General features: G+C 36.5%; 2 protein-coding genes across 6 annotated transcripts in view; one reads left to right on the top strand and one right to left on the bottom strand.

Moving 5' to 3' along the window:
- Nucleotides 1-1,320: 1,320 nt before the first annotated feature.
- MMUT (methylmalonyl-CoA mutase) lies at nucleotides 1,321-19,081 on the bottom strand. 2 transcript variants are annotated; one of them, XM_026707706.2, is made up of 13 exons: nucleotides 18,984-19,081; nucleotides 17,233-17,654; nucleotides 15,975-16,342; nucleotides 15,722-15,879; nucleotides 15,077-15,248; nucleotides 11,909-12,157; nucleotides 11,144-11,255; nucleotides 7,184-7,299; nucleotides 6,699-6,814; nucleotides 5,561-5,692; nucleotides 2,869-3,016; nucleotides 2,475-2,642; nucleotides 1,321-1,684 (listed from the first exon to the last, which is right to left on the bottom strand). In XM_026707706.2, exons 2-13 carry the CDS (start codon nucleotides 17,609-17,611, stop codon nucleotides 1,556-1,558), a joined length of 2,247 nt encoding a protein of 748 aa, XP_026563491.1. In that variant the 5' UTR covers nucleotides 17,612-17,654; nucleotides 18,984-19,081; the 3' UTR covers nucleotides 1,321-1,555. The 2 variants fall into 2 exon arrangements, with proteins under 2 accessions (XP_026563491.1, XP_026563492.1); XM_026707707.2 differs by having other exon boundaries at nucleotides 18,938-19,027.
- CENPQ (centromere protein Q) overlaps nucleotides 19,073-21,190 on the top strand; it is a 13,506-nt gene continuing 11,388 nt past the window's right edge. Inside the window, exon 1 of one of the 4 annotated variants that reach the window (XM_087919381.1) lies at nucleotides 19,073-19,196. In XM_087919381.1, coding sequence (XP_087775507.1) covers nucleotides 19,136-19,196 — 61 coding nt within the window. In that variant the 5' untranslated portion in view covers nucleotides 19,073-19,135. Of the gene's footprint in view, nucleotides 19,325-21,190 lie in introns of all 4 variants that reach the window. The other 3 variants (XM_026707827.2, XM_087919382.1, XM_087919383.1) reach the window with 3 other exon arrangements.

The following is a 21,190-nucleotide window of genomic DNA, read 5'->3' as shown; positions in this document are numbered from 1 at the left end:
TTATCTCTGAAAAAAAACTGTTTCTTTACATCCTGTTTCAAATCTTTGTAACTTCTCTTCACTTTTTCCCTTCCTTTCTTCTCCGATCTAGCCTTTTTACCCCCCCCCCCATCTCCTGATCTCCACCCTCTTAATCTCCATTCTCTTCCGTATTCCTCTTTTCTGTTGCTTTCTGACATTATATCGATTTTTCACCTTATTTTTCCCTTTTTTGGTTGTTCTTTTAAGTCTTAAATTCTCCATTCTCTTTCCCCTCTTTCTCTTTTCTTCCGCAATTAAAGTTGTTTGTTCATTAAAGATGGCTTCTTCTTCTTCCTCCCAACCTTCTTATTCTTGTAATTCCTGATAGGTAGAAATCACCATTTCTAAGAAATGAAAAACAGATCCAGAAGAGCCCTTCCCTTCTTCCTCTTCCTTTAGCTTTTTGAATTCCATTTTCAGTTCTTCAACAGATAATGCCACTGTGAAAATTTTTTTAAACAACCCAAATGTTTTTAATCTTTCAAATAATAATTTCCAAAGGTCCCAAAGTCACCAAGCAATCCAAATAGACACAACCTGTTTCATTTAGCACTTTCTTCTTTTTATACTTTCTCTTCCTGGGGTACAGTTCAATTGCAAAGTTCCAAAATGTATCTTTTAGAAGTCTTATTACAGTTTAACTCTGATCTTATAAGCTCCAAGCAGCCTCCTCCAGCAAAGTCTTAATATTAATTCTTTACCTCTCCCTTCCCACTTATAGCAAAAAAAAAAAAAAGAATTTTTTTTTCCAATTCCAATGTTCAGAAATCTTTAATGTCCCCTTGGCTTTAATTTTCAAATTTAATTACCTTCTGTTGCCAAAACGGGTTTTTCCGATTTCCATCTGCTATCTCCGTAGGGAAGGAGAGTGAGAAAAAACAAGACTTTTCCTTTTAATTTTCATCCGCCGCTTTTTACGATCTTCTTGGGAACAACGTATCTTTAATAGAGTTAAGTTTCCAGGGTATTTAAATGTTACTTGTTATCCCAGTTCAGCCAAAAACTTTCACTTTCTCAGCTTCCTCCTGCACAATCTTGTCCGGATGAAAGCTTCTTTGCGGCGGCCATTGCTGACTGCCGCTCCACCGCTTTTGGAAAAGGGAGGTAAGCCAGCTGAGGAGGGGGGTTGCAATTCCCCCGGACCCCTGCTGAATCTCCCCTGCCTTCAGTCACCTCTACGGGGTAACTATTAGCCCCCAAATCCGGCTGGATCGGGGGCCCTCCAGCGCCGAGCGCAGCAGAAACTGCACGATTGCAGATTCCTGCTGCCGCTGAAGCCTTGCAAACCGCTCAATTGAATTTTTATTGTGCCATTTTGATTTTATTGATCAATTTTCATACATACCCATTCATAAAAATTTTTCTCATGTTTAACCCCACATGCATTTTCTACTTTCTTAGAAAGCACAACAAAACATCAGGCATTGAAGCTGATTTAAATTGATTATTTTCCTTGCAGTTGATCATATCACATTCATATAATAAATCTGTACAGGTATATAATGTGCAGAATGAAATATTCAATGATAACGGTTTATAGTGATTGCTGCCTCTTATCCAGACATTTTTCAATATCATCAAGAACCTGGACAGCTGCTTTAGGTATTCGGGTTCCTGGGCCAAATATATTGGAAACGCCAGAGTCATACAGGTAGTCATAATCCTATTCAGGGAGAGAAAAAGGAAGACCAACATATATAGATAAGATTTTGCTAGTAAAATTCTGAGAACATGTATTGCAAGATGATACTTTCATGGTGGCCTGCTGAGATGGTAGCAAGTAGGAAAACATCAAGACAGGGCTAGAACATTGATGCTCTTTATTACAAATTCTCTCAATTTGCATAGCCATAGGGAGTTGCATTGCTTGAAGCCATTGAGAAATCTGCAATTTCTAAGCAAGTATTAATCTAATATTAAAAATCCTCACAAAAGTGCATATTACTTCCTGCACAGGGGGCTACCATGATTATTAGGTCCACAGCTATTAAAGTGAAGAATGCTCAAAAGGAAAAAAATACATTGAAAAAAACAGGCTTTGTATTTAGTATAGGTTGAGATTAGTTTCTTTGTTTATATATATTTAAAAATGATCTATGGGTACACTGTTGACTTAGAAGTTTTTGTACCCAAAGGTATATTTTCCCAACTGTAACTGCAAAACATTTTTCTTGGTAATTTAATGAATGTGAGAGGTTGTTGTGCAGCTGGATATATTTTGTACCTTTAGTATTTTGAAAATATTTAACATCATGTTCTTGATGTTGATTATTTAACAACATATGGTAGATGGAAAAAAAATCCTTGATTGATGTTAACAATTTGTAAGAAATGGAAAAGATAGAAAAACGTAAAAACAACCCACCAATCCACCACGAACAAATAATTCCAAATATAAAATAGAACTTCTCCCAAAGTTTATAGTAACAAAGGGAACTGAATAATCTCAATACCTGAGGAGGGATGACACCTCCACACATGACAAGAATATCAGGGCGTCCAAGGCTGTTTAGCTGTTTGATGAGTTCAGGAACAAGAGTTTTGTGACCGGCAGCTAGTGTGCTCACCCCTACACAGTGCACATCAGCATCTACAGCTTGCTGGGCCACTTCAAGGGGTGTCTAAGCAAGAAATAGCAAATAAAGAGCATGTCAAAATTAAGTGTGTATTTTTTCATATACAACAGCAGAAATGAAACTATGAACTACTGTAGCAAACTGGTGGTTTTTTCCCAATTCTTTTTTTCTAACTATTTAATATTTTAGCATTTTCGAGTCAGTTGGGAGAGAACATAGTTGATTCAATCAATCAGAAAGCAAGCATCGAAACAATTAAAAGGCTAAATACCTGGAATAGTGGACCTATATCTACATCAAAACCAAGGTCAGCAAATCCTGTAGCAATTACTTTGGCTCCTCTATCATGGCCATCCTGGCCCATTTTAGCAACCAAAAGACGTGGTCTACGACCTTCCCGTTCCAGAAACTTATTAACTCTAAAAAAAATAAAGAGCAGACAGAGTACTACAGAACTACTAAACATGTTCACTGTTCAAGAAAATAAAAAAATTCATTAAGGAATCACATTGGGGGTGCACTATTGCAAGACCTACACATGCATTGTAATGGCATGTTGAGGGCTGCACTGCAAAAGAAGAGGACAAGATTTTAAATGAGTGAGCTATTTTTGAATTTTCTATGATTTATTATTTTCTTCCTCATACACATATCTCCAATATAAATGCAGGTAGACCTTGACATTACCATAATTGAGCTCCAAATTTCTGTTGTGAGACAGGTGTTAAGTGAATTTAGTCCCATTTTACAACATTGCCACAGCTGTTCAGTTAGCAACAGAGCTAAGCTTCCCCATTGGCTTTGCTTGTCAGAAGATAGCAAACAGTGATCACGTGATCCTGGGATACTGTAACCATCATAAATATGAATCAGTTGCCAAGAATCGGAATCTTCATCATGTGACAATGGAGGTGGTACAACAGTCATAAGTATGAAAAACGGGAATAAATCACTTTTTTCAGGGCCATTGTAATTTCAATTGGTCACAAAAAACTATTTTTAATCAAGGTCTACCTGCACATAGATTCTCCTCTTAAGAAAAAAGGTAACATGACTTGTTATTTCTAACTCCAGCGATGTGTGTATGATATAGTTTGTTGTATTGATTTTATACTGGTTGGATTTTCATTCTTGTTTTTTACTAATATCCAGGGGTGGGTTTCCACCGGTTCTGTCCACCTCTGTAGAACCAGTAGCTCTGAAGAGCAGCAGACATAGAACCGGTTCTATGTCTGCTGATGTTTTTGCCCACCCGCCCACCTGGGCTCTTACCTGACCTTTATTTCCTGATTTCTCAACTTCAGCTGCCATGCGAGGCACAGCTGCAGTTAAAAAAGCAGGAAAAAAGGACTTTTTCAAAAGCTGCTTCTCTGCACTCAGCGTGCTGACGACGATTTACAGGCATGCCTGCGTGCAGTGGAGCACATTGTAAATCACCGAACCTCATAAATCACCGAACTGGTAGTTAACCCTAATGAATCCCACCCTGCTAATATCCCCCCCACCATTATTGTTGGGCAGTCTTGTGCATTTTAAAAATAGTGCAGGATTGAGTCACTATTAAGGCATATTAAGGTCATTAGTAAATGTAATCGTTCTTTCAACTAATGAGTGTAAAGATCGCTGAGGGCTTATGTTCTTTTGGAACAAAGAAATAAAGGCAGTTTGCTCTAATCTGAAGATACCAGGCTTGAAACCTGGAGACTGAGTTCTAATCCCACTTTAGGCCTGAAAGCTGGCTGGGTGATCTTAGGCCAGTCAGTCTCTCAGATCAATATACAGGAGTGTTGTTGTGGGGAACATAGGATGAGAAAGGAGTATTAGGTTTTGTTCACTGCCTTGAGTTATTTATGAAAGTAACTGGCAGAATATAAATAAATAATAAAGCAAAGGAGAAGGAGGGATAAAGGATTGGACGTAGAGGATTGGGTATAGGAAAGTAGAGAGAGAAGGAATAGGAAAAAATTGAGGGAAATAGGTGAAAGATAGTGGAAAAAAGCTGATAGAAAGAAATTTAGTGAATATATAAGTGGGAAAAAGAAGGCTTTAAGGAAACCAAGAGACATGGCAGTTTATGTCACACACATCCTGGAAGCGATAGAGTTATCATTTGCAATGTACAGACATAACTTTGAATTGTGTAAACACTATGAGCATAAAATTACATGTACATATCAGTTTTGAAACTGAAAATTAAGAAAAGATCTTTTAAAATCATATTCAAAATATACTTATTTGCTAAATTTTAATTTCAAAATATTGAATATTGTCAAATGTCATTAGGAAAATGATAAAAATGAATGAATGATTAAACAATTAAATTAAAAAAAAATGTGGAGTTCCTATATAGAAACATTAAAAAAATGTAGATCTGCGGGAAGATACAAAAGCTTTGAAGATATTAGTGGATCTTACAAAATTTTGAAGAATTACATTTACTGAAGAAATAACTGGTTTAAAGAAACGAAGAGACAGCAACCTCCTAATTTAACAATGAAGAGAAAATATATAAGACCTAAGATAAACTAGTTAGTCCTCAACATACAACCATAGGTTGTGCCAATCAATGAGTCACCATGTGACTGCTCAATTTTATGATTTCTTGCAGTGGTCATTGAGCAAACTCCATGGTTGCTAGCTAAATGTGGTGGTTGTTAAGCAAGCCCAGTTAGCCATTTTTGTTGGAAGCTGGAATTAAACACTATTTTCAAGTAAAAAAAGTCATAAATGACTGTCACACTGCCAAACAGCTATAAATATGGGCTGGTTGCCAACCACCCAAAATGCAATCATGAGATCATGCAGAGTGGCCATTGGAACTTTGAAACGGGGGTTGTAAGTTCCTTTTGGAGATCTCTCTTTACTTCCCTAAGCAAGCAGTCGTAAGTCAAGGACTACCTGTAGAGAATTTGAGCTCTTGGAAAATAAGAGATAAACACAGAGGAAAAGAGTACATGTCTTACCTGCTGATGGCTTGAGTAATCTCATCACTCTCTCCAAATTCCTGACGATATGCGCCACTCACCATGCGATCACTAGCTCTGTGCTCACCAAATACCTTTTTCATTGCATCTGTTATTTCACCAACTGTACATCTGAAGCAAGTATACAATCAAAACATTAGATTTATTTCTTTTGAAGAGATATAAACTATCAAAATGTAACATTAGCAAAAGCTATATTCTTATACAATAACAGTATACGAATACCATACTTATCTACATGTTCTCCACTTCAACAATATTTAATTTATAATAGTTTACATATATATCTTAATTTTTGTTCAAAAATGCAAGGTAATATATACCGTGCTCCCGCTTCTCATCTAATCCCCCACCCCCCCGGAAAAAATACCTACGAGGTAGGATGGGCTGATAGATGACTGGCCTAAGATCACTCAGTGAAGTTCTGCTGTTAATCCACACTTTAATTGCTAAACCCCACTGGCTCCTATTAAGTTGTGTGCCATTAAATACTCAGGGAGAACTGTTTTAGAAGTGATTGACAGAAATTTACTGTTTTCAGCAGAATGCATTACAAAGAATAGCATGATTGAGATATGTGATTATATCAGTTTCTCAGCTACAGTATAGGCTTTTACAAATCTTGTGTAGGCTTTCATGTCAACATGGTGGCAGGCATTCAGAATTATGATTTTTTTTTTTTTTTTTTTTTTTTTTTTTTTTTTTTTTTTTTTTTTTTATTTTTTTATTTTTTTTTTTTTTTTTTTTTTTTTTTTTTTTTTTTTTTTTTTTTTTTTTTTTTTTTTTTTTTTTTTTTTTTTTTTTTTATTTTTTTTCCTTTTTCCAAAAACATTTTTTTTTTTTTTTTTTTTTTTTTTTTTTTTTTTTTTTAAATTTTTTTTTTTTTTTTTTTTTTTTTTTTTTTTTTTTTTGGAAGCAATGGACAAACAGGTATTTTAAAGGTAATTTATCTCCATTTTCCTTCATACCATGAAAACCTTGGGTGAGCCTCAAATGTTGCTTTGCAGATTGAGTGTAGGGAGGCACTGTGCTTGTCAACTCCATACAAGGTGAACCAAAAGAGTACTCTAAAGTCCATTTAGTTATTTGATAAATATGCACAATCCTTTCCACCTACCTTGTGCGTGCAGCTTCTACTGCCAGGGCTAGCAAGTTACCTTGTCTTGTAGCTGCACATTCAGTTAAAGCAGTGAGACACTTCTGGGCTGCTACTTCATCTCTGCAAGCTTTCACCTTTAAGGAAAAAAGAAAAGTGTAAACAGCACTCTTGGAGCTAAGGGGAAGGGGAACCAGATTTTTGCATGTATTTTCTATAAACCTGCACTGTAAAATTCCAAATTGCATACATTTACAGTCATCTGGAAGCTTCTATAGAAAAGATCATAGCTGGATAGCTGTGGCTAAGAGATTGCACTAGAAACCTCCAACACAAAACTCAGCCATAAATAAGGAATAGCTCATATAAAGCACTCTTAAAAAGGATATGAAGCATTCTTTTAAAAAAAATCATCTGTTGCTGAGCAATTTGACCATAACCCTATTGTTGAGAAAATGAAAAACAAAACAGCTTTTTTTTTCTTAAAAAAACTGCACAGCATTTACCTTTATCAGCTTCTCAATCTGTTTGTTACGGACCGATGTATTATCAATTGCCAAAACTTCAACAGTCTCTTCTTTTTCTAACTGGTATTTGTTTACTCCAACAATTACTTCTGAACCTGTTATTTTTCAAATATTTAAATAATAATAATTTTTGTTATCCTGTATTTGCAGTCAGCTGAAATCAGTTCACAAAGTGAAATCAGTTCAAATTGAAACATTCAATATAAAGTAGATTTTACAGACACAGAGACACAGGCATACAGAGAAGCTGAGGTATTCCAATGTACGGTGCATTCAGAAAGTATTCAGGCCCCCTTCACTTTTGCCCATTTTGTTATGCTACAGCCTGATTCCTCAGTTGCTGAAAATCATCTATTTTCTCATTAATCTACATTCAGTATCCCATAATGACAAACTGGAAACAGAATTTTAGAAATCTCCGTGCATTTATTAAAAACAAACAAATCTGAAATATTACATTGGCATAAGTATTCAGACCAGTGGTGGTATTCAAATTTTTTACTACCAGTTCTGTGGGTGTGGCCTGGCTTGATGGGAATGGCTGGGGAAGGATACTGCAAAATCCACATTCCCTCCCCACCCCCATTAACCTGCTTTCCAGCTCCGTTCTCCTGTGCAGGGCAACCAAAGAAGACCCAGCCAATCAGCTGGGACTCGGGAGGCAGTGAATAGATGGGGCGGGGCCAGTCAGAGGTGGTGTTTGCCGGTTCTCTGAACTACTCAAAATTTCCGCTACCAGTTTTCCAGAACTGGTCAGAACTTGCTGAATACCTCTGATTCAGACCCTTTACTCAGTACATTGTTGAAGCACATTTGTCAGCAATAATAGCCTCAAGTATTTTGGGGTATGATGAGACAAGCTTTGCACACCTGGATTGGGAGGATTTTCTGCCATTCTTCCTTGCAAATCCTCTCAAGCTCAGTCAGGACAGATGGCAACTGTCAGTGGGCAGTTATTTTCAGGTCCCTCCAGAGATATTCCATATGGTTCAACAGGGCTCTGACTGGGCCACTAAAGGACATTCACAAAGTTGTCCTTATGCCATTCCTGTGTTATCTTGGCTCTGTGCCTAGGATCATTGTCAGGTCGGAAAGTGAACTTTCAGCCCAGTCTAAGGTCCTAAGCACTGTGGAACAGGCTTTCATTGAGGATATCCCTGTACTTTGTTTCATTCAGCTTCCCCTCAACCCTGACCAGTCTCCCAGTCCCTGCTGCTGAAAAACACCCTCACATGGTGCTGCCACCACCAAGTTTCATTCTTGGGATGACATTGGACAGGTGACAAGTGGTGCCTGGTTTCTTCCAGACATAACATTTACAATTAAGGCCAAACAGTTCGATCTTGGCATCATTAAACCATAAAATATTTTTTCTTGCCATCTGAGAGTCCTTCAGGTGCTTTTTTTTTTCCAAACTCAAGCAGGCTTTCATGTGTTTTGCACTAAGGAGAGGCTTCCATCTAGCCACTCTGCCATAAAGTCCAGAAGGGTAGAGGGCTACAGTGATGGTTGTCCTTCTGGAACTCTGTCCCATCGCCACACAGGAGCTCTGGAGCTCAGTCAAAGTGACCATCGGGTTCTTGGTCACCTCTCTTACTAAGACCCGATTGCTCTGTTTGACCAGATGACCAGCTCTTGGAAGAGTCCTGGTTGTGCCAAATTTCTTCCGTTTGAGAATTATGAAGGCCACTGGAGTCTTAGGAACCTTCAGTGCAGCAGAAATTTTATTGTAGCCCTCCCCAGATCTGTGCTTGCAATAATCCTGCCTCTGAGCTCTGCAGGCAATTCCTTTGACCTCATGGCTTTTGGTTTGCTACAGTGTGTGAGGCCTTCTATAGAGAGGTGTGTGCCTTTCCAAATCATCTCAAATCAATTTAATTTACCATAGTTGGACTCCAGTCAAGGTATAGAAACTTGTCAGCATCGATCAAGAGAATTGGGAGACACTTGAGCTAAATTTCAAGTGTTGTTGCAAAAGGTCTGAATACTTATGCCAATGTGATATTTCAGTTTTTTTTCTTTTTAGTAAATTTATAAAGAAATTTAGTAAATTTCTGTTTTTACTTCGTCATTATGGGGTACTGAGTGTAGATTAATGAGAAAAAAAGTGAATTTCAACAACTGTAGAATCAGGCTGCAGCATAACAAAATTGACAAAAGTGAAGGGGGTCTGAATACTTTCTGAGTACATCCCTTTATTACAAATGATCAGACATCTATGCTTCAAATATAAAACATGTAACATTTAATGATAATTGAAAGTTGCATTATAGTGGTTAATCAGAAATAAGGCACTGATCAGTCACTACACAGTTCATATATTCTCTAACACAGAGTTATCCAGCCTTAGCAACGTTAAGACTTGTGGACTTCAACTCCCAGAATTCCTCAGCCTTCTAGGAGGTGAAGTCCATAAGTCTTAAAGTTGCCAAGGTTGGAGACCCCTGCTCTAACAGCAGAACCTAAGAATGGTTTTTGCAGCCAAAGCAAACCCCATTCATGACTCTTCACTTTGCTCCATTAATATTTCAATGCATAATAATTTGATTTGTTAAACTGAAACTATACTGAGTATGCAATTAAGGAGACATTCTATTGCAATTTTATAAATTTTCCTTTGGAAATTACAAATCTTAAAGAATAATTTAATTACCACCAAGAAATAATAGAAATTATTAAATCTCTAAAACATGAATTCCTATATAAGATGTATATTTAGCTTTTTGCACTAATCTATTAAAGTGTATAATGATGCCTTTTAAATAAAGTTTTTCTGGCTTTTCTCACTGAAACTGTTCTCACATAAAAATGTGATTTTGAAGGCTGGAAGAGATTTGATTAGTTGTACAAGTTAATAACTAGTTTCCTAGTTAAAAGCTGATGCAAAAGTATTGACTGTGTCTCTAGCATATAAACTGCAGCTGACATTACCTTTGATCATCAATCTTGCACAATCTGGTTTTATAAAAAAATTGCCAATTGTTATATTGAATAGATGTTTAGAAAATATAGAAATCAGCTGTAATGGTTTTGCTCAATGCAGAAAATGTCTCTGATATGAGAAAGTAAGAATTCCTCTGTTTATAATCAATATACATAGTACTCCTTTTTTCTCAAATATATATACAATATTATAAATTGAATTATCATTTCTTTCTTTTATGTACTAAAGCAACATTATTTTGTGCTATTTTCTTTATATGATATAAACTTTAAACATTGTATCTGAAAATGAAAGCAATAAAATGTTTTTTTAAAACATTTTATACACACATTTATTAATGTGTGGTTAATATGTGCCTATGGAAGTAATTAATTGTAGACTCAAAATTATCAGTTTATGTATGGGTGGAAGGAACTATATGTTGTATTTCTATTCGCCAGGGAGAAAATAGAATCTGCGGAGGCCAAAACCAGGCCTGTGTTCATGTATAAGATGCAGACATTTCCACCCAGTTTTTTTTTGGGGGGGGGGAGGGAAGGGAGGGGGGAGTGTGTCTTATATTCTGAAAAATACGGTATAGCATTTGTCTTAATAAGCTGTTGAGCAGGAAAGAATCCAAATAATTACTTAAGTGAACTTAAAGGCTTTGACCTGTCCAAGAGATTTGAGGATGGGAGTGGGAGATACCAGTCTTTATTCTTTTATTTTAAAAGTTATGCAATACTGCTTGAGAAACACAAATATTCTCATTGGTCATGCATAACTAACAGCAATCTTCATGCCAAACAATACAATGTTCTAATGCTCTTCTTTTATTGGCAATGTTGCTAAAAAGCCTCAACTTCTTCACTGTTTTAAACTTATTTTGGAACAGAATTTTAAAACATACAAGAAGTTGGAATCAAATTCATGCACATATATTAACTTCAGTGATATAAGAGAAGATCTTTTAAATGCTTACACAGTTGAAGAATAAATAATTCTGGTTTTCTTACCAGAATCAATCCTGGCTTGTCTTCGAGCAGCACATTCTTCAATGTGAAGTTTTGGTATTCCTTCAGCTACAGCTTTGGCCATTCCACCCATCTCCTCAATCTCATTGATGAGCTAACAAAGAAAAGTTGTTAAGTGTGCTTATTGTTTAATATAATATTTAATAAAAGATTTAGGCTCCCTATGAGAGAAAAAATAGTTACCCCAAAGGAATAAATAAGAACCCTCTTTATAAACAAGTAGTTAATATAAGAAAATACAATTCCTAATTCTTAAAAGGATTGATGTCCTATGATATAGTTTAAAATTAGCTCCAACTTAAAATGAAAGAACTGGAAAGTTCTTCTACAAATGGCACACACCTAACCCCCAAATTCAACATATTGAGTAATTTCTTATTATAAAGTTTATGTTCTTAACTTAGGCTTAACTGGTTTCTCTCTTAATACACAAACCTGTCTTTGGCCTAAAGCCAGTTGGAGTGACTTGAGCCCAGTTGCAGTCCTTTTCAGTTACAGGAAGAAAATGGTAAACTACTTCTGAAAACATTCCCAAGAAAACTGTGTGAATTTGTACAAAGCCATCTGCTGACTCACCAGTGAAAAAGTAAAATTTATTGCTAGCTAATCAGAAATTTGGGGTGGGGGGTTGTTGGGTAAATAGGAATCTATAAAGCTGTTAAAGAGGAAATAGTAATTGTTTCTGAGCTCATATAAAAGATTATCAGCATCTTCTTATTACCCATTCTCTATAATAAACAAACTGACCTTTAAAGCAGCTTCATAAACATCATTGGTAAGAGATTCCATTAGAAATGAACCACCCCATGGATCAGCAACTTTGGGTATGCCAGATTCTTCTTGTATTATTATCTGTGTATTCCTTGCAATTCGTGCACTTTTCACAGTTGGCAGTCCTAAAGCTTCATCAAATGAATTTGTATGCAAGGACTGGGTACCACCAAACACAGCTGCCATTGCTTCAATTGTGGTGCGGATAATGTTATTGTATGGATCCTATTACAAAAATCGTAACTTTACTTTAAAAAAATGAAACTGACGCAGAGGAATACATGTTATCTTTTGAGCACAGCAATGTTCTGGGTAATATTACTGAATTAGACTTTGACATCAGTTATATCCTGGAAATTTTAACAAAATTGTATTTAAAAATATACTACAGTAATATAAATATTATTCTGCAGGTTGAACTTATCATAACCAGATGGAAGTGAGTCATTTACATTGGTTGGGATGCTCCCAATGATGGAATGGAGGGTGGGGAATCAGAAGATCAAATACATTATGGATTTCCGGTTTGCAGCGCTTCGGGGCAGGCAGGAATCTGCAACTGTGCGCGGTTTCTGCCTGCGCTCACTGCCCGAGTGCCCCGAGCCACCCGGCTTCGGGGCTAGCCAGCTCTGTAGAAGGTGGCAAAGATAGGGGGGATCTGGCAGGGTCGAGAGATATCGCACCTCTCTTCCCTAGCCGGCTAAACCCCCTTTTCCGAAGGCAGCTGAGCGGCGGTCAGAAATGGCCGCCACATAGAAGAGCTCAGCCGGAAAAAGAAAGTGCAGGAGGAGCTGTGAAGAAGTGAAAGTGTATTTTGCTGACCGGGATAAAGTAGCAGCGAAAGTACCCTGGAACTTAAAACTTGCCAAAGATACATCGTTTCCAGAGTTTTATAAGTGGCGAATGGAAGTTAAAGGAAAAGTTTTTCTTTCTTTTCACTCTCCTTCCTAACCTGACAGCGATAGAACTACAAGAGAAATCGGAAAACCCGCATTGGAGGTAATTAAATGCTAAAGGGATAAGGATTTCTGAACATTTAAAGAAAAACCTTTTTTGCTGTAAGTGGAAAGTGAGAGGAAAAAAAATTGGAGCAGAATTTGAAAATAAGGAGGAGATGACTGGGATAAAGAAGAAGCCATTTTTGATGAACAAGTGACTCTATTTGGGGAAGGAAAGGAGAAAGAAGAAAAGAAAAAGGGGACTTTAAGATTTGAAAAAACAACCAAAAAAGAGAAAAATAAGGTGAAAAGTGGATACAAGGTTAGAAAACAACAGAAAGGGGGAAAGTAGAAGAAGAAAAGGGATGTGGAGAAACAAAGGGGTAAACAGGGCAAGGAGAAGAATAAGCAAGGGAGAAAGGAAGGGATGAGAAGCCTCAATGGTGGGAAGCAAGATGTAAAGAAACAAAATTCATTTAGAGACAATGGGTAAATTTAATTGAAAAAGGGATTCTGTAAAGGTACATAAGATTCTGTTCTTATATTTGTATTTAGAAATAATGCTAGAAAATTGAAAACAACATGTAACCAAAAATGGGATTGAATATTTAGTGTAATTTAGTGAAATTTCTGTGAAGAAAAAGAAGGCAATGAAATAAATGAGACAACTGAAGTAGGAGAAATGGGAACATTTTAATGATATAATGATTTAAAATATGTGATGTGGGGGGGAATAACTATGGAAAGTATAAGTGTTCCCATAAAAAGTATGATATTTAATTGAAAAGTAACATGTAAAATGTTTAAGATATAAATGAATATTAACATTTATGATTAGTTTTTTATTGGCATTGATAGTTGTTTTAACTATATCATATACCTATTAATTTTTTCCTTTTTTTGTTTTTTTTTATAAAATACATTGTGTAATTTTAAAATGTACTAAACAAAATCCCAATGCAAGCTATGTATTATATTAAGTATTATAAATTTAGGGGAAAGAGTTAAAGGCGTCATACTCCAATCAGTGTACAGAAGTTTTGTTTAAAGAGAAAAGACAAATGGATAGCCAGAAATAGAACAGACAAAGAATGATAAGTATTATGATTTGAACTGAGATGAGATAAATAAAATAAAACTAAGAAAGTTAAAAGAGGGGAGAAGCTATATAGAAAACTGAAAATGGTAATAAGATATGGAATGGTATATAAAATGAATATGAATTTGAATTTGTGTCTGTATGAAGAGTTGTAACCCGGGATCAAGCAACTTTCAGAAAAGATGTTTTATGTTTTTATGTTTTATGTTTGTTTGTGTATTCTTTGAAAATCAATAAAAAAATTTATAAAAAAAAAGATCAAATACATTATAAAGGAAACTATTTTTATAAGACATCTTAAAGTAGCTTTTCTTAATATGATGTCCTTCAGATGTGCCAAGAACACTCCCTGGAATTCCTACCTAAATTGCCATTTGGCTGTCTTAGAACATATCTACTAAATCTGTACATAACTTCAAAAGCACTTCAAAAAGTATATTAGCATAAAGAAAGCATCCTTTCTTAAGAGTATTAAAGACATCACATCCTCTGGAAACCGAAACAAGGAGATGCTTCAAAATTGTCTCTGATTGTCTGTGAATCTGTCTGCTTACAACAATACTAATGCTAAGATTGGCAGAGAAGCAACTGATAGTCTTCAAATCAATGACCCAAAGACTCTAGTTGCTTTAAGGTTTTAAGGACAGGTGCTTCTCTCACTAATGTGAAACACTACTTTTTTATACTCTGAACAGTTCTAACACTTGAGTGCCTAAGTTCTCTTTCTTCATTTATAAAATTTTAATCAAAAATATGTATTACTATGTAACGTGTCCACAAACACAAGATATTAGGCTGCAGGAAAATCTGGGCATATCTTTAATGATGGATGAAGTAATTAAAATGCTTGTGGAATGTAATGCTTTCATTTTTTTCTTATCCCAGCCATTATGCAGCAGATTCCAGGAAACTAATTTCCCCACCTCCTCCTGTCCTCAGCTGACCCCAGAATCTTCTCCAAATTCAGCAAAGGTGGTTTGGGGGTATGAATTGGATGTACCTTAAGTTATAAACAAAAGTGCTTTCAGGAAAGCAACATGTTGAGTCTACACCATATTTACTTCTTTAAAATTTGCATGTCATCATAACTGATACTCTGATTTGTACCTGCTCAGTTAGTGACCATCCTGAAGTCTGACAATGAGCTCGAAGGAGAAGTGATTTGGTGTCCTTAGGCTGAAACATTTTCTCTATTAAGTGAGCCCAAAGCCGTCTCCCAGCTCTTAATTTAGCTATTTCCATATAGAAGTTCATACCAATTCCCCAGAAGAAAGAAAGCCTGCAATAAAATAACAAGATCATATCTGGAATAAATGGTAATATAAAACTTGTGTATTAAATAAACAAGGTAGTTCAATTTAATTTTTTTAAAAAAATCATTTTCTTTAGGCTAGTAAAACTACAGGCAATTTACTAAAAGATAATGGAATCGTGGCCTATAAACTAGTTTTTTCTACGTAATTTCTATGTAAGAACAACAAATACTATATTTTTAGAGGGATGGAAACTATATGTAGTCCATAGTGAAAGCAGAGGTTTTATGAATGTTTTAATTTAAATTAGTAGTATATTGTAATATAGTATTTTTACCTACAAATGTAATTAAGCCACAAACAAATATATAAAGTTAATAATTATATCTTATTGAGTTACTTATGCACTGGGCATCCTGATAGGAAGTATAGAACAGACTGAGGATAGAAAAGCCACCTCCCCCCACCACCAAAAAAACATCAATCTAAATTAATATACCTTGGTGCAAATTCATCAATGGTAAGACCAGCTTTAAGTCCAGTTCTGCAGTACTCCAAACCATCAGCTATTGTATATGCTAACTCCAAAATAGCATCAGCTCCAGCCTCTTGCATATGGTATCCACTGATAGAAATAGAATTAAATTTTGGCATGTGCTGTAAGAAAATATGTACAATTTTTTTTGTAACAAACACTGATCCTTATACATGATAACCACATGGTAATTAAAAGAAACAAAACTAAGCAATACCTTTGATGTATATTGGAAGATGTCAGCAATTATTTGCATTGATGGTTCTGGTGGGAAAATGTACGTATTTCGAACCATGAATTCTTTCAGTATATCATTTTGTATTGTCCCTGTCAGCTTGGATTGAGGCACTCCTTGTTCTTCCCCAGTAACAATGAATGTAGCTAGGATAGGAATTACCGCCCCATTCATTGTCATTGAAACAGACATTTTCTCCAAGGGAATTCCATCAAAAAGAATCTTAGTATCTTCTACTGTGTCAATGGCAACTCCAGCCATTCCAACATCACCCCGAACTCGAGGATTATCCGAGTCATAACCACGATGAGTTGCTAAATCAAATGCGACGGATAAACCCTGCTGACCAGCTTGAAAATGAAATTAATAATTTAGTAAAAATATAAAATATGACATATATAATTGTATCTTCATCTTTGTTAGATGGAATTTAACTGAAAAGGGGTATTAGTTGTTCAAAACAATACAGACCGAAGGATTCACATTAAAACTTAGGAAATAATTCAATGTTGCATAAGCAAGTGTCCAATTACACAAGGCTTTCTTTCATCCTGCAGCCCCTCAATTTTCATCGAAGGTTCCTCAATCTTCCAGTGTTGAGTTATTCTGAGTAAGCATAGAGGGCTATTTGTTGTGGCAGAACTGTTCTTTCTATTTCTGTTATTGTAAGCAATTTTATTAATGAAATACATCTAAATATTTAAATAGGTTTCATATTATGTATTTACAGGAGCTGCAGTTGAGCAATTTATTACTGAGTAGAGAAAATATTCAACATTTCTCAGACTTTCCAATGAAATAAATTACATCTTTTCTGAGAAAATACTTACAAAAACATAAAATGTAAACTGAATGTTGTATATGATAATCCTGACAGGGTGCTATTAATTCCTAAGCAACTTATTTCTGATATTAATTACATATAAATATATGTAAATAAATTAATATAAGTAAATATAGTTACAACTGAGAGCTAATTTGATTTAGTGGATAAAAGCACCTGGCTAGCAATTGGGAGACCATGAGTTTTAGTCCTGCTTAGGCATGAAGACAGATAGGTGATTTTGGACTAGCAACTTTCATCTCTAGAATATAGAAAGAGAAACCTACTTCTAAAAAGGTGGTCCCCGAGACTGCAGGGATTCATCTGGAAGTCAAGACTGACAGGTACAAAAATAAATTTAAAATTTACAACCACAACATTGTCCTTAATGCCCATTTTCTAAGGAACACGTCTCACCCTTGATGTTATCTTTATAAAACTTGTTGCTTTCCTCCACAGTACTGAAGCCAGCATATTGGCGGATGGTCCAAGGCCTGTATGTATACATGGTAGGATAAGGACCTCTAGTGAAGGGCTTTACTCCAGGTAATTCTTCAGGAAAGCCTGCTGTGTCACTTGTAGAATACAGTGGTTTGATGGCAATTCCCTCTGGAGTGTGCCATATCAACTCTTCAGGGCTTTTGCCCTTTAGCTGCTTTTTAGCCATCGCAGCCCATTCAGGATGGAGTACATGCTGATGCAGCAAACGCCAACTCGGTCTGACGGCAGGAACACTTGCTTCTCTCTTGCAATGTAAGGGCCAATGACGCTGAAGTCCATTCTTGACCCGTAACATTTTCTACTAAAACAGTTGTGAAGATGTTCCTGCGTTCCAAGAGCTGGATAAAATTAATGAAGCATTTAGTTATTTTTAAGAAACCCAAAGTGGTAGATCTTCCTTTTATATGCTTCCATGTTAAACTAGATGCATCTGTTTTCGTTAATGGGAAAAGAACAAGTTGTGATTTACAGACTTCTGAGATTCTCATTTCAAAACAACTTTCAAATTTGTTTTGCACAGACTGTCTTGTCTGTCTCTTAACTATTTTCTCAAGTCGACAACTCAGAACCTAAGTGCAATTCAGTAATAGCACACCTACAAATAATCTCAACAGATTGGGAGCACAAAAGGACCAGGAAGACCAAGGAAATGTTTAGAGCTATTAGGCAAGCTACTTGATATTTGATATCTCCACCTATCAGAATATGGAGTGAACAAAGAAAGAAAAACACTGCCTGCTTTCTGTTCACCTGAACAGGTGACCTCAGTGAAAGTGCCATAGGGAAGAATAGCTGTTAGGGCCACTGGGTGAGAGCAATACCTATATACTAAGTTAATAATTTTTTAAAAACCAGTTATATAAACTCATGATGCCTTTTTTAAAAAGGCATCAAACTTTTGATCAAACATAAAAAAGTAAAACGTGTGAATCTTGAGTATAAAGGGTAATTATAATTTTACAAGTGAGGAGATTTGGCACTTAAGAGACTTGCATTCATACTTCCCAGTCCCCAACAAGGAAAATGTATAGGTTTGTGCATATATATAGGTTATATATATAGCTTTTAAAGCACAACTACAATGACGTGGGAAAATACCCGAACAAAGCTGAATGCCATACATGTAAGAACCCGCGAAAACTTAACGTACGTACATATATATATATATATATATATATATATATATATATATATATATATATATATATATACATACATACATACATACATACATACACATACATACACATATATACACACACATAGATAGATAGATAGATAGATAGATAGATAGATAGATAGACAGACAGATGCCCAAAGACACTTCATTGCAAAAGAGGAAGACGGGTAAGAGCGGTGGTAGCTCCAAGATAGGAGAACCGATTGATACGTCAAAGTGAACCAACACAAAATCACAAGCTGTGTTCAGACGGCACACACTGACCCATAGAAACGTATCTATAATTTCTACAATTAGCCTAATTTTCTCGGGCACCGTGACACAATAAAGGAATCATCGTACAAGCTGAGTTCATGCAGCTCGCAAAACTCAAATTGGCCTAACAGTGGTTTGCGACTCCGTGTGTTAGGTTAAAAAAAAAAAAAAGGATGGCTAACGCACCTCAGCCACAACAACCAGCACTTGCAGCTGCCCAAACAATACCTACTTAAACGACGCCACCACTTTTCACTGGCGAGGAAGAACGACTTCTTTGCGCAGACGCCGTTGCGTTGAAAGCTGACCCAGACACGCAAGCGCAATTGCCCTCCCCTAACGCCTGCGCACTAACATCTGCGGGGAAACTCAGAACGCCCGCCAATGTTTGAATTCGCACTACCGGCCAATCTGGAGAGGGAGAGTAACCGTAGAAATAAAAACGGTGAGTTCTGGAATAGGTGGGTAGTTTGTACTGTGGCAACTGGAATTTCAGTACGGAGTTCGGAAGGAAGAAGAGCCCAGGCTTTCAGCCGCTGCGGATTACTTCTGTAGGATAAATTGCAATGTTTGGTACTCCCGTGTGGTGTTTGAAAAGCGAATGGGGGTGTTGGGGCATTGTAATCTCGGTGCTGGCATGAGGCAAAATAGCTGCGGTGGCGTTTTCAGCCGGGGAAACCGTATTCAAAGGACAGGTTTAAGTGGACGTGTGCTTCGCCATGTTTGGCTGAATAAAGCATAGGTTTTTAAAAATATTTGTTATGAAAATATATGTGTCGGCCATCTCGCCAAGAGGCGAGTCCAGGCGTCTTTACAATAAGTAAAAGCAAGAATAAAGCATTAAAATATTACATTAACAAATATTGGCATTAAAATTAACTATAAAATTGGCGAAGATGGTGAGAAAGACTGCCTGCATTTTGGCAGTTTGAATCTCACCACGCTCAAAGTTGACTCAACCTTCCATCCTTCTGAGATCGGTAGAATGAGGACCCGGATTGTTAGGGGTAATATGCTGACTTTGTAAACTGCTTAGAAAGGGCTGTAAAGTGGTATATAAGTCTAAGTGCTATTGCTATTAGCCACCTCCAGCAACTCCATCGGGGACCAATTAGCAAGCCCTTTCAGAAAGTTGCCAAAGTTAAACCATTGTTTACAAGGCTGCACAAGGCTCCAGTGTCTTTACTTTGTAGAGCGGGCTATGCTTCTGGACCCCACAAAATGGCAGAGTGATGGAGAATCCTACTCCTCACTGGTGACCTCATTAACATCATTAAAAGTAGCGGGGGGACGTTGGGAAATGAAATGCAAAATTCTCACTTCAATTATGGGGGTATTTGGACAGCAGAGATTCCACTGGAAATTGTTATTAGTAGGCTTCTGTGACCTGACAAGCAGAGTCCACGGGGAAACCAGAAACATTTAATAATCCTGTTATTCAACTGCAGTAATTCATTTAACAACTATGGTGAGAAAAGTCGTAAAATGGGGTGAAATTCACTTAACAAATGTTTTACTTAGCAACAGAAATTTGGGGCTCATTGGTCATAAGTCAAGTATTATCTGTATTATTAGCTTTTTATGTCACCTTTTTACATATGACTGAATACATACCTGCCTACTCTTTTTTTTTTTCACTGATACAGCTCTGTGTGTATTAGATAGGCATTGTTCATAAATATATACTATTGAAGTAGACTGGCCACTAGGAGGTATAGATGCTCTACAATAAACTTGCTGAAAAGTTATTCTATCAAGGGCTCAGTACTTTTGAAGTGTTGGTGAAAAGAATGGGGCTATATCTATATATTTTTTTGGTGTGGACACCAATTTTTTGTCCCACCCTTTTAAAACTAATTTTATTATAAGGCAAACAAAGCAAATGCTGAGAATCAGTCATAAGATGAAGTACCTATTTCTGTAAGAATCTATTTTTATATAGTTTACTGAGCTATTGAAATCCTTTATTGGACATAATGTAGTGTTGGAAGAAATATCCTTCTGGGTTCAGTTCCAAGTGGGGAAAAAGACACTGGAAACATGGAGGCTGTTTGGAAAGATGGTTTCATGGTGGACAGGACCACGTGGCCTGGAGCTCCAGAGTGAAAAAGGAAGGATGATCACATGCTTAAAGGTGAAGGAAGAGATCAAGAAAAGGGATGAGGTGCTGAGAGTGCCTGGGTTTTATAACCTTTGTTGGAATTTGAATTGAACCTTGTTTCTAATTGGTTGTCAGACTCCCATGAGGCCATGCAGAGGCAACTCTGTAGGCTGTCCTGAGTTCCAGGCTTGGTTGAGCCTTGCTGGATGATGCACTGAAAGGGCTTTGGGCAATTGCTATAGTTTTACTTGGAGATCTTTGTAATGTAAAGTATTCTGGCCCAGGCCTTAATGGCCCACCCATTAACAAAGGTGGGGGTCAGTTTCTGCTTCTGAGGT

This window comes from Pseudonaja textilis, chromosome 1, assembly GCF_049901715.1.
Source record: "Pseudonaja textilis isolate UNSWEBS1 chromosome 1, rPseTex1.2, whole genome shotgun sequence".
NCBI classification, from domain to species: Eukaryota; Metazoa; Chordata; class Lepidosauria; order Squamata; family Elapidae; genus Pseudonaja; species Pseudonaja textilis.
This window is presented reverse-complemented; position numbering and strand designations above follow the sequence as displayed.